The 13,862-nt window shown below is 32.7% G+C and overlaps 2 protein-coding genes across 6 annotated transcripts in view; one reads left to right on the top strand and one right to left on the bottom strand.

The window, feature by feature from the left end:
* LOC105683329 (heterogeneous nuclear ribonucleoprotein L) overlaps nucleotides 1-7,492 on the top strand; it is a 32,413-nt gene extending 24,921 nt beyond the window's left edge. For all 3 annotated transcript variants that reach the window (XM_020850826.2, XM_012395865.3, XM_012395863.3), the window contains 3 exons: nucleotides 5-228; nucleotides 298-557; nucleotides 632-7,492. In XM_020850826.2, coding sequence (XP_020706485.1) covers nucleotides 5-228; nucleotides 298-557; nucleotides 632-771 — 624 coding nt within the window. In that variant the 3' untranslated portion in view covers nucleotides 772-7,492. The remainder of the gene's footprint in view (nucleotides 1-4; nucleotides 229-297; nucleotides 558-631) is intronic.
* A 1,353-nt stretch (nucleotides 7,493-8,845) lies between these two features.
* Nucleotides 8,846-13,652, bottom strand: LOC105683259. 3 transcript variants are annotated; one of them, XM_048658419.1, is made up of 9 exons: nucleotides 13,514-13,652; nucleotides 13,373-13,427; nucleotides 11,121-13,249; nucleotides 10,773-11,040; nucleotides 10,262-10,683; nucleotides 9,955-10,194; nucleotides 9,405-9,877; nucleotides 9,206-9,317; nucleotides 8,846-9,118 (listed from the first exon to the last, which is right to left on the bottom strand). In XM_048658419.1, exons 2-9 carry the CDS (start codon nucleotides 13,386-13,388, stop codon nucleotides 8,963-8,965), a joined length of 3,816 nt encoding a protein of 1,271 aa, XP_048514376.1. In that variant the 5' UTR covers nucleotides 13,389-13,427; nucleotides 13,514-13,652; the 3' UTR covers nucleotides 8,846-8,962. The 3 variants fall into 3 exon arrangements, with proteins under 3 accessions (XP_048514376.1, XP_012251158.2, XP_048514377.1); XM_012395735.3 differs by lacking the exon at nucleotides 13,514-13,652 and having other exon boundaries at nucleotides 13,331-13,431; XM_048658420.1 differs by lacking the exons at nucleotides 8,846-9,118; nucleotides 9,206-9,317; nucleotides 13,514-13,652 and having other exon boundaries at nucleotides 9,707-9,890; nucleotides 13,373-13,507.
* Nucleotides 13,653-13,862: the final 210 nt, after the last annotated feature.

The raw sequence follows: 13,862 nt of genomic DNA, 5'->3' as shown, positions 1-13,862 counted from the left end.
ACAGGTGAAATTTCTCAAGACTAAAGAAGGCTGCGCCATGATCCAGATGGGCGACAGCATAGCCGTTGACAGGTGTCTGCAAAATTTGAATAACGTCACAATAGGTGCTGAGGGTAAACTTCAGCTTGGATTTTCGAAACAAGCTTTTCTGTCGGATGTTACAAACCCGTACAGTTTGCCGGATAAATCTGCGAGCTTCAAGGATTTTACGGGGAGCAAGAACAACAGGTGAGTGATTCGAATACCATTTCTGAACGAGCCCAGGTTGATCGGAGCCCTCCCCATTTTGTCTTATAGATTTTTAAATCCAGCGATGGCTAATAAAAATAGAATACAACCACCGTCTAAAATAGTCCACTTCTTCAACACACCTCCAGATCTAACGGAAGAAACTGTTAATCGTGTTTTCATGGAGCGTGGTATAGAAACACCGACTACGGTGAAACTATTTCCATTAAAATCCGAACGTTCCTCGTCCGGTCTAATCGAATTTAGTAGCGTCGGCGTTGCGGTAGCTGCGATTATGGAGTGCAATCACACAGCCCTAGAAAACAGCAGTGAGTATCCCATACCATCCAACGATGAAAACAAGAAATTTCGAGAAGATACTATCCGGATTATATTTTTACAGACGGAAAGTTCCCGTACATAATGAAGCTATGTTTCTCGTCTTCTCGTACAATTCCGACAAACTTTCCCCCGAGTAGCGGTGGAGTAGCGAGCAATTCGTCTGGAAATGGGCACCTCAAAATGCAGCAGGATTCCGAATAGAACGGAATAAACCAGGGCCAGCGTCAGCGCCAGCGCCAGCGCCCCTCTATCGCCCTGCATCCTCTATGCGCCGCTCCAATACCGGCTCTGCATCCCGCAACTATGGCTATTTCACCTGTTCCCACCCCTTTACCACCCCCGTGTCTTCTTATCGCTGCGCCAGCCCTGTACCCCGCCGTACCTCCTCCGCCTCCACCACTTCCTACGTATTGGCCGTATTGAAACTGATTTTTAACACCAATTCAAATTGCGATAAACTTGGGAAGCGGGTTTGGAAGTATGTCGTTCTTTTAACTTCGATGAAAAGTTGACGAGTGCAGAATAGAGTTGTTCTGTATAGTTTTTAATTCATAGATTGAAAGCTGAATAAAGAAATTAAGTGATTGAATAACGAGGCGAACATTTAGGTACATAGATCTTAAAATCGGATGTGCATGTTGATCATTGAAATTCGACTTCTCGTAGAGCTGGTAATTTATTGCGATGTAACACATATCTTAATGTATTTAGGAAAATAGTGATTGCGAATAATATTGCTACCACGTGCTTATTATATCTAAGATGAGAATATCATTTAGGAAAATTCGAATTAGTGAAAAATTTTTTTTTAAATTAAAAAAAAATAAATAAGTAAAAACAAAACATTAGGCAAATTTTGAGAATAACATATCATCTTAACGATATGTATTTTATCTTATCTCATCTGCAACTGGTGTTTAGAAGAAAAAAATAATCATATCTACATGGACATAAATATATATACATATATTTAATTATGGTCAAGTAAACACGCTTCCCTCGTTTACACCGTAATAATGAAAAAGAGAAAAAAAATCAAATCATGTCTTATACATAGCGGTGTGGGATTTAGGAATCGACATAATGTGGATTAATATGACTAATTTCAACATCCGACCAATCGAATATTATTTCCACAAGAGAATAATAATAAATAATTCAGTAATAAAGTGCGCTCGCATCATAACGGTGGGACCTGAACAAAATAACAAAAAAAAAAAAAAGTAATAATGTTAAAATATATCCGTCGATTGAAGGGATTGAATTGGAAAAAATTAGGGTTCGCAGCGTGTTTTTTTTTCTTTTCTTTCCTTTTCATATAATCTAAACGCATCTTGGAATTCTTATTTTACGTAGCCTGAATAATAATAATCAAATGAAAAACAAATAAGATAACGTACGGTATTGATTTAGATATGAAGGAAATCAAATAAACAATTGACGGGTGATTATTGTGATGTTTGAATTGTCAAATCGTGGAAGTTGGGAAACAAGACTGCTGTTTATTAGAAATTGTCATGTTTACCAGAAACTCACATGTTCCTGAAGTAATAAAAGAAGCATCCTAAAAGGTTTAATATTTTCAAGGTCTACGACTCCAATTGGCGTATCCTTCGAAAGTTATAAAAGAGACAGAATGAGTAAAATATTTGAAATAATAAATTGATCCTGATACATCAATTGCATCAAAGGGCAAACTTTATCAATTGAATTTCATACAATATTATCGAGATCTACGTATACACGTATCGCATAATTATCTATTTAATTGATATGTACACGTGTGCGTGTAGAAAAGTATATAAGGAAACAATGAAAAAGAAAAAAAAATCGAAACAAAATACACAAGTGAATGACACAATACACTAGTGTCCCCCAGTAATATTTTGTCAGGCTGAGGGACGTTTTTATAATAATAATAATAATAATAATAATAATAATAATAATAATAATAATAATAATAATAATAATAATTCAAAAACAACAACAACAATAAGAATAAGAACAATAAATGTGGAGAAATCAATAAGAAGCAAGAAAATAATAAAAATAATATATATAATATTACGTATATATATATATACACACACACTCATAAATATCACGTGCGGCAAAGAGCCACAAGGGTTTCGAAGAATTTTCAAAGCGAACCAAATGACTAATAATTGATATAAACATAGACTTGAGACTCGGCCATACGTAAATTATAAGGGGAAAAAGGGATATAACATCCTTTCAATAAGATACGAGTATTATCCGTAATTTTTGTCCATTTAATCGAGAGTGAACTAAGTAAAGTGAAGTATAATTTAATTGATTAAGTAAGAAAGTAAACGAAATTTTTAAAAATGAAAGGATAAATATGAAACCAGGAGTTTATATTCGAGGCAATATTTGTAACAGTACAACTATAGAGACTAAGTTGTACGTCATTTTTTTTAAGGATACCGAACCAAGTGAGGTAAGGATCCGACAGTGACTGCTTAAAGCAATCATACGTGACACGTGTAAATTATACATTCATATATAATTATATATTAATCCATAGACGACGATTCGATAAGAGGCTTATCTGTATTATCATCATCATCATCATCATCATTATCATCATCATCATTATTATTATTATTACTACTATTATTAATGCATTATTATTACTATTTTTTTTTTGTATTTCTGTTTCCGATCACGCGATGACATATTCTATATATCGTTACATAAAAAATGTTTTTTTTGTGGAAATGAGACCGTCCGGTACGAAATTCCATTCAATTTTGACGGAACGATATAAAATGAATTCGGAGGATAATGTGTGGTTACTCCGGCCTAACAATTACTTGACAAGATTGTTTCGATTCCTGTTAATTAATATTATTATCATAATCATCATTATTATCCTTATTATTAATATATCGTTATCATTAATACCCGATAGCCAGGTAGTAGGGCCGATTATGTAGTTTTCATTGTTTTCCCAGTTAAAAATTCTATCTAAACTATGCATACATATATAAGTGTAGATAATATACTATTTTAATTCTTTTCATATCTCCTGACCTCTGAGGAGATCGTTTCTTTCTTTGTTTATTAATACGAAGTCTACGTGTTAATTATTATTTTCGTTATTGATATCGTCATCGATTCTTAGGACCCATTCTTTACCTTATTACAATCATGTAACTCAACAATCTTGGTCATAACGTGATTCGAAATATTAAGTTTTTACGAAAAGACATATGATAATAATGTAATTTGATTATGGTTGAATAATAGTACGTTAAACTTTTGAGTTTTACGTTTAGTGATCATCGGATTTTAAGACCAAACTTAGTTTAAAAGTAAAACAAAAAAAAAAAAAAAAAAAAAAAAACGAAAGATGAAGTGACGAAAATACAATTTTAATAAGCCCAAGTTGCATATCATTATAATATGAAGAAAAAAACGGTTAGGTTTTCATTATTTTAATTTTTCCCCCTCAACTTATTTTTCCGTTTGTAGATATATGTACGTGGGTATGCGATGCATGAATAAAACTAGGAAATTGAAAAGAAAAGATTTGGCGAAATGAAACTAAATAGAAAAAAACAAATATACAAATACACGTACACCTACACGGTCTTTCGTGTCACTACATCTCACAACGAACACATTATTATAAGAATTGATTAACACACTGTTAATATACGGGGTATTCATACCAATTGATTATATTTCAAAGTCGTATTTCGTTTTGGATAAAAAACCAGGGGATCGACTTGCGTTGTTCGTGTGCATGAGCTGTTCTATAAAATAATAATAGTAATAATGGATATACAAGTATATTTTTCAATTACATGAATCCAATCGATGAAAGAAAATACCAATGAATCGGATATGAGTACCATGTATAATAAATTCACACATGTACAACAAATTCGAGGTTGTAAGATATGAAGGGAAGACAAAAAGGGAAAAAAACCAGACGAAAACAATAGCAAAAAAAAAACCTAATCTGTGTCGATAAGTAATTATATATATATAATTGTTTTCTTATATATATAAGAAAAAAAATCTTGGTTTCACTCTCAACAACACATATCCCATCTATATGTATATATTTGCAAAATAGAGAACGCATGATAATACAATTTATTAATTGATAATTTAATTGTAATCATTATTATTTTTCAATATTATTATAATTATTTATAGTTCCAATTTTCTAAAAGTTGGGATATGATATAGATATATGAATATATATAAATATACACAAATATAGTTACAACAATTATGATAAGTAATGAATATATCAAATGGATTAGTTAGGGTAGATAGATCGTAGTTACATATCGTTAATATTATTATCATTATTATTGATGAAATAATATTAATAATAATAATTAGTATTGATATTATTAATATTATTATCATCATAATTATTAAGTATTGCATAGAAATGTTACGGCGGATGCGTTTTGGTTCGTTTGATATAAAAATGTGTATAGAATTATTTATCATTATAGTACAATAAATATTGTATATAATGATTGATATCTAAAGTCGAATTAACGATAATAATTATAGTAATAATGACGGAAACAACATTAACAACAATAATGACGGTGAAAGCAATAAGAGAAGAAGAAAATGATTACAATAAACGTGAGCAGAACAATAAGCATAAAAGTGGGGTTTTTTTGTTTTTTTTCCCCTTCTTCTTAATGTAATACAAAATAACACAAAGGAAGAAAAAAAACGAATCGTAGAAGCTCGTGGATTTGGCTTGCATGAGTATTATAATTTATAATCTGATCAACAATTTCTTTAAAATGATCGATGAAGATGATATAATTTATAGAATATTTTGTTAATCGCTGTGGTAGCTAGTGTTCCGAAACCAAAAATTGGTAATTTTTTTGTTTTTTTTGTCACGTGATGCTTGGTTTTTAGAAATTTAAATAACAACATATCTATGCTTAGATATGAAAAATTCTTCAATTAGGTATTATTAATTATATTAAAATAAATGGAGGAAGGGGAAAGGAAGAAAACTCTTATATTTGACTTTGGAAATTCGAATGGCAGTGTGATGATTATATAATTGTTGAGGAAAATTAGAGAATGCATGGCAATAGTAATACTATTGTATGACGAAGAAGAGAAGACAACAAGCCAAGACGCAGCAGCCTTTAGCAAATTATCCCAAGTATTACCACTGACATAAATCCTTTGTCTGCTTCACATATCAGGTCCGTAGGTATTCCACGCACCACACCGTGTCCATATCAATGTTCATAGCGTTTCCTTCCCGATATTTAAAATACTATTAGTGTAATATGTGGTATATTTTATTCGTTATTTCGAAAAAAGTAAGAAAAAAAAAACCAAAACAAAACAATATCCTAGATAATATACTTATACTATACCCATACAATTACAGTAATAACAGTATCTAGTGAATAGTGTAATATCCAATACCTGTAAATTAAGTCTAGTATACCTATACCAGTGTGGTCTCATCCTAATATTCTATCCATCTCCGAACTCCTTCCCAAATATTTTTAATTTTTGTTCCACTTTTTTTTTTTCCACATTCTGTATATGTTGATCCAGATTTTAGTGTGGTCGGAAATGTAATTGGTATGAGTGGTGGAAAGAACAAAAATTAACAATACTAATGATGATAACAACAACAGTTATAATTATCATTGCTATTATTGTTAATCTTATTACGATTGCTATTATTAATTTTACCATAGATATATCTATGATTTTACTATCATCATCACCATTGTTATTATTATTGTTATCATTAGTAAAATAGAGGGTCTCTATGCTCCGTCTTCCCATCGCTGCGTCAAAAGACAACTTACAATTAGATGTACTAAGATTTGTTGATTGTATACGTTACATACTACATGTATATATATACAAAAAGATGACAAAAAATGAAATCATAGTGGCTGTAATTTCGGAGGATTAAAACTTAAATACCGTATTAGTAAAGTAATTTCAATTCTAGAAATGAAAAAAAAAGTATATACATAAATATGAAATACCTAGTTTTAGGGTAAGTTGAAATCTTAACATGAGTGATTCAAAGTAAAAGAGAAGAAAAAGAATAGACAAAACTCTGTTGTCGATAGTTTGAAAACAATTTTCCAGTTATTGTACTTTATAATTTTCTGTTCATTTCCTATTAATAATACTACTACTATTATTATTATTTTTGTTGTTCTTATTATTGTCATCATTATCTCAATTTCATTATTATTATCCATATAGTCTCGGCTCTCTATTAGTTAATCTTGCAATGATATTATGAAATGATGAATTGATTTTAATGATAATTATGGTAGTTCCCCAAAAATAATTGAGAAAAAGAAGTTTATTCGCATTCATTCCTTGTGATGATGACAGAAATAATGAAAATAACTTTGAACGGTAATTTGAAATATTTTAATCTCTGAAATATCACGGCGTGTATGAGAAACTAATTATATCTATATAATGTATATTATATAGGTATGTATATGCGATATAAATAACTATTAACACACCGACACGAAACATAAAACACAATTTTACTAGAAATGAAAGGAAATAGAAAATAAATACATTACATATACAAACAAATAATAATATGTATATTATACTTATGTGTCGTATGCTCTAATGTCGTTTGAAGAGTTATTTGCGAGTCAATTATCTGTGCCTAGCAGCCCTGCGCACCCAACTACCAAAATGTACTAACACTCACTAAGAGAGAGAAAAAAAAAAATGGTTAACGAAAAAACCTAATGACTAAATGAAAAAGATTCAATAAAAAAGAAAAAAAAAAATTACGGTGAGTGTGTCGAAAAAACTAATCATCCTTATATCAACGAATTAGAACTGTGCGAAATGAATAAAAAGAATAATTTTGTGATTATTATTATTATAATTATTATGATTTTTATTATCATTCACTTCTAGAGTTATTTTATCTAGGTGTATTATATGATATGATAGTCATATTAATTTTTGCACGGCAACGGTTAGTATCATCATATTTTAGTGTTTGGCAAATTTTCAGTATCCCGTCTTTTAACTTTATCTTTCTCGTTTTGTACCATGTGTGAAAAACCATAATACAAATTTTTAGATGGTGTGTGGCGAACGAATGAAATTTTTCACATTTTTACATATCACAATTTCATTCATTAACTAACACATACAGACAAAATCTGTCCATCCTATATCTTCTTATTAGCTTGGAACTTGAGTTTTTTTTTTTATGAACAGTAACTTCAAAGCTCTAGCAAATCTATTATGAATATTTATTTCGAGAAAAATTCTGGAAATCGAAATAAAATCCGATAAACGTTTATACGGCGATTACATTCTGCTTTTCTATATTTGTAGCTTTTTTTTTTGTAATTTATTCAATTTCAAAATAAATTTGAATGTCCCTGATTTGGCTCGCATTCGAATTGAAAAGTAAAATATGAAGAATTGAATACAAAGTTTGATGGAGGAAATTGGTTGAAAATGAAATATAAAAAACTGATGATCGGAAGATGGATTGAAATGGGGGAGCCAATGAAAAGTAGAGAAATACAAATAATTGGTAAAGGAGAAAAATTATTCTTTGAACTACGTCGCTAATAGTTTTGAAAACAAAAAGACATGCTAGGCAGGCTACTTATAACTGCAAATAGTCGGCTAACGATTAATAATTTATAGAACTTATAATTCTTTAGTAGAAACAAAAAAGAACAAATACATTATTTTAAGTTAGTGATTTATAAATGATTACTATAAAAACATTATTAGTATTATCATCATCGTATTCACACACACTGTATCACATTTTATTATACAAAAAATACCAATTAATAACAATATACCTACTATACTTGTGCATATATACATGTTATATAAAAATCACATCATTAAAAACATGCTATATACTCGATATAAATATCAAAAAGAAAAAAACTACTTCAGACTTGATTCATTGCATCAATTACATAAGTCACTCGATCAACTCAAAAAAACCTACCCACACCCACAAACTGATATCCAAGTACCTATACTTTCGATACAGAAAATACAGTTGAACTTTCAATACAGAGTACTTGAAATTCAATTAATTCATCCATCACCGTATGTTTTTTTTTTTATACTTATAATTTCAAATTAGTTTTTGTGAAATGATATTCACAGACTCTGATTTTTCAGCTACTCGATCTGCTCTAATTGAACGGACCACGAAAATATTTTGACATCAAGGTACGGCAAACACTCCAAAAACTTATTAACAAAAGTTAAAATATTTTTATTCATTATCGGTGTTCAATTGCTGTAAAGTAAAAAATAGCGAAACATAGTTTGGAACAGTTGTAAATAAAAATGTTGATATGATGAGAAATCATATTTTTCCAGTGAACTTGAACTCCTTGTTGTACGATTCAATGAGGGCTTTGCATTTCTCACGCTTTGAGGCTGGCAAATTTCTATGGAGGAAATTTACTCCGTGTAGATCATTAACACTTAGTAAATGTCTTACACAGTTTTCAAAAGGTACCTGCGTCAGGGGAGAGTTATGAGTAATATTCCGATTATTCATTGAATTGTCAGTCGACAATTAAAAATAATATGAAAATTCACCCACTTTGACGGACGGTTGCAACTCAGCTTCGTTGAATACGTCGATGATATCCGCGATGATGTAAGGTGTGAGTCTAGCCAGATCTTTTTTCAGTTTAACCAAAGAACTCGTTAGCCTGTAAAAATATGTTTTTGATTTATTTGTCGTTACAATATTTCATGGATGTTAAGGGATGTGTAACAGTTTTTTTTTTTTCGCTCACTTTTCAATGCTTAGAGCGCAGTTTCCCAACTGAAATTTGTCTACCGTGCATTCTTTTTTAGCCTCGCGAGCTAGGATCCGAATAATTTGTTCATAGAGGCTTAACAGCTGTGGAAGCTTGTCTATCATTACATCCATTCTTGACTTTAATAAGGATAAACACAACAGTGCGATGTCATTGCAAACTTCCGATCCAAATCCTCTCAATGTTTTCCCAACAACCAGTATCATTAAATCGATGTGAGAGCTCGGCAATTCCAATTGCTTTGAGTCAATCATAATGCGCAATATGTTTATCAGGTCCGACCAACATTCTCTGGTTACATCGAACTGATGCATAGACATAAGCAATCTCCGAACTTCTTCTAGTCTATGCTTATGTTTGCTATTAGGTAAGCTGTTTTCCAAGATGTACCTCCAAACAACAAAGATTTTTTCCGACTTATCCTTATTGTTTAGATTGAGATATTTTTTCTGCAAAAAATTTCTTTCATCATATTAAGATGGTAACGAATCGAGTTATTAATAATATAATAATAATTCTAACTAACCGTTCTTTCGTTCAGGGCATGCAGGAATTTTTTGTACTCTTGCGGAGTTCTGCTCTCAATGTACCGGCTCAATAGTTTTTTCTCTGGATTACAAATGATCCATATTCCAATATCAGTGATAAGAACCTCAGATAAATAGGAACGAAATTTTTCGTTCAATGCTAGTGTGGCCAGTTGGATTTTTTCTTCAATCAAATTAGCTTTTTCGTCGTCTGATTCGTGGCTATCCTCTGCTCCTGCCTAGAGGCAAACATCAATGATCGATAACCATAGTGAATACAATAATGTAGTTTTTCTGCAAACTTACCTGAAAGATAGATTGCAACTGTAATATTACAGAGTTTTTAAGTTCTGCTTCGATACTATCGTCACCGATTGCTTTTTGCACATTCAGGATAAGATCCCTCGTATTGTTCGTAGTTTTGGATCTCATTGCTTCACTGGTCAAAAACCTTTTACTCAATTTTTCTTCTAGATCTTTGAACAGTGGTTTCCTTGAATTGTGTAATTTTGGGTTTACTATCTTGATACAAAATAAAACATCAGGAACCACTTTGTCAGGGCATTTATGAAGGCTGGCAAATGGATCAACTGCATCTGGAGATACCAACTTGTCGAGCATGATCATTTTTAAACTCTCTTGCAAAGCCTTGCGAGTCAGAGGTTGTTCCAGCAACAACTCCAGGCCAATGAATTTTAGTATATTGATCCTACCTTTCTCTAAAGTTTCTATCACACACAATGCACATTCAACAGATGATTATCAATGTTAGCATCCAAATTTATAATAAATCCATATCAAGGTTCTTTTTAATTACCAAGTAATACACTGTCGCACAGCATTCCAATTTTCTTGTTATGTTGTAATTCTCTACCAAGCACGTACATTATTACGTACGTCAATGTTTTCACCGGTGCAATAAGCAGTCTCAATGGTAAACAGAGCAAAATGTTGAGACAATTTATAATTGCTTGGGAAGACTTCTCAACGAGTCTCGGCCTCACAACTATATCATTGATAATATTGTTACTTTTCAAGGCTGGAACACCGGCTTCATCATTCATGCCCTGCTCCAATATTTTGATCTTGAAGCAATATTTGTAATCTGTTATCATTGTCAGGATACCACAGTCTTGTATAAACAAATGGAGTAAGTTTTACTTACGATATTGATGTGAGATGTTACAGCCGCGGTCATGCTTCCTTCGGTCAATGAACCAATATTGATCAATGTCTGGCAGAGCAACGCAACAACGAATGATTTATTTTCGGCAAGATCTTTGTATCCCAATATTTGGGACCACTTTTCGACGTTACTCTCTTCCAACATGACTTCTTGAAGCAATAAAGAAGCCAGCTCCGATAGTTGCTCACTGGTGAGCATAGGGATAAGTTCAGGATAATCGTTGAGAATAATTACCCAGGATTCCTCAAGACCGCCAATTATATCAGCCAATTTTCCCTGTGGCTCGTAGAGGTAATTAAATTTCATTCTATGAAACTGAAGTTTGTTCAGGGCTGTTTTACAGGCTAAATTACCAAAGTTGTCGATTCTTTTTGTCAGTTTTCGCAAACACTTGTCAGAGATCGGAAAAATAGTATTTTCTGCTCCAGATTTGGGGGCATAGTTGACTAGCATACCCTGGACTTGGCTCCACGACAAGGTAGCTTTCAATAATACAGCAATCATCCTTTCATTGCCTTTATTATTTGCGACAAGCGCAGCTAATTGAGCGAGAATGTCTCTCAGTTCACTTAGAACATCAACAAATTTTTCTTGTAGTAGGAGTGGCACTGTATGCTGATAGATTTTGATGCCTTCAAAGAATGCCTCAAGGAGCTCAACGATGCATTCGGCCATGACATAAATAGATGGAGCATTATCTGTTTCCAATTTATCAATGCAGTTCGACTTCAGATGGAAGATAAAAGACTTCAACATTGCTATAGTCTGCGCATTCTGAAACCTTTCGACAAGTGAGGTAAATTCTGTTAAAAACTCAATCGGGAGAATTTGTCGCACTGTGAGCATTTCACAGTCATTTGTAGAGAGTGATGCTTCCAATGCTTGCAGCAACCATGGGATGAGTTTTTGTTCACGTCTGAGACGCGAGCTTGCTTCCAATGTGCTAATCATCAAATGACTGTAAGATTCTACCTCAGAATCTGTTTTTCTCGGTGCTAGCAAGACCCTCTTAAAAATCATAGGCATTTTCTTTTCAATTATCAAAACATTCAATTTAACAATTTGGCTGATCAAATGATAATTGTGGCTTTTCAAGCGTTTGCTTTGGAGATTTTCGTCTATCAGGTTACAAAAAAAGTCCATCAAAGTCAAACCATCAACCTTATCATCATAATCTAGGGAAATATCTCTAAGCCATTCTATCAAGGAATTGACAGCCATGATTTTAATTCTGCCAGATGAACTGATCAGCCTTCTGAATAAACTATCGATCAATGCTGCGTCAGATTTATAAGAGCCAACCACAGCCATAAATAAGTAGTTCAACATTATTATAAATTCCTCAGATTCCATTTCATCTCTGATTTGCTCGATGAAAGAGAATAACACACTGGGTAGGCCTTCTTTGGTTTCTTGGGTATATTCTTTGTATTCTGTATACCTTTCTTTTCCAAATAATATGTTCTGAATACATTTGTATGTTTCAGCACCAACACGGTTTGTATTCTCAAAATTATTACCACTAAGGCCACAGAGGGGACTTAGGATAAAGTTTACCAATACTTCAGCCAGTTTGTCTTTATCCGAACACTGTCTGTGTATCTGTAAAATACTGTTGATAGTATTCGTGATGCAAGCATGTCTGAGAATGACAGACTTTGTCACAGACTCGGGTTGGCTGGTACTTGACACAGTTGTAGAGATTTCTAACTTCATCCTCAGTAATAGTGTATGTATAAATTTTCCAAATATTTGCACATCAGTTTGGAAATATTGCTGTAGTTCTGGATGTGATAAAATCCAACTACAGAAGTCAAAGAATTCATCTGGCAGGTCTTCTTTTAGGAGTTTCAGTTTGGTCTCTAAAGTTTTCACGAGATGTTCCTTTGTACCAGAACTTAAATTTGTTGAATTGTTTATCAATTGCTTCTCTGCCAAACGTTTCATGCTCTTCCAAGCGGAAGGATCCATTAGTGCAACATTGCAGAGCCATTGGACAATGATGTCCTCCTTGTGATTTATTGAAACATCTCTGCTGAGAAAAACATTCTCTGCTAGTTTTAATCGCTTACTCAAGGGTTCACCTGAGCTTAAGCGCCGATTAAGTTCTGAGAAAGAAGAAATAAAAAGGTTGATGGTTGATCTCAGTATCCAAGGTTATGTCTTATTACCACGTGAGAGATACACACATGATGAATTGAAATGGATTGGACAAAGAATCGGATACTTGCCGGATGAAAGAGCCATCCCCTTGATATAAAAATTTGTTGCATTTATTACTTCTTCCTGTAGAAATATAAAACACCTTTAGGTTACTGAGGACGGATTTTCTTTTTTTCACCGAAAGTTGAAAATGGACTTGATGTACATACCCCCACCGATTCGAGAGATGTAATGGTGGCGGGGTTAACCGAATTAAATAACGTATTTTAAAATTGGTGCGATTGCTAACGTCAGGCAGTTGAAGCATAGTGGCATATTGTGTCTATAATTTAGCCTACGTTATCAGCATCTGATTACGTGGTTGATTGAAGGGCATTCAAGGAAAGGGAAAGACTCAAATACCCCCATTCTTCAGTCAACGCAAATACTAAAACTCATTCGCCTAGAGCGACGAGGTAACAATTGTTGCGTCAATAATGCACTTTGTACTGAGCTTCTGACGTGTACGTCATTTTGAGTCGGAAAAGAGGAGCAGTTTATTAGAGATTTCGTTTGAAG

The sequence above is a fragment of the Athalia rosae genome, chromosome 7 (genome assembly GCF_917208135.1).
Source record: "Athalia rosae chromosome 7, iyAthRosa1.1, whole genome shotgun sequence".
NCBI lineage: Eukaryota > Metazoa > Arthropoda > Insecta > Hymenoptera > Athaliidae > Athalia > Athalia rosae.
The sequence above is the reverse complement of the archived record's forward strand: the minus strand, read 5'-3'. Positions and strand labels throughout refer to the sequence as shown.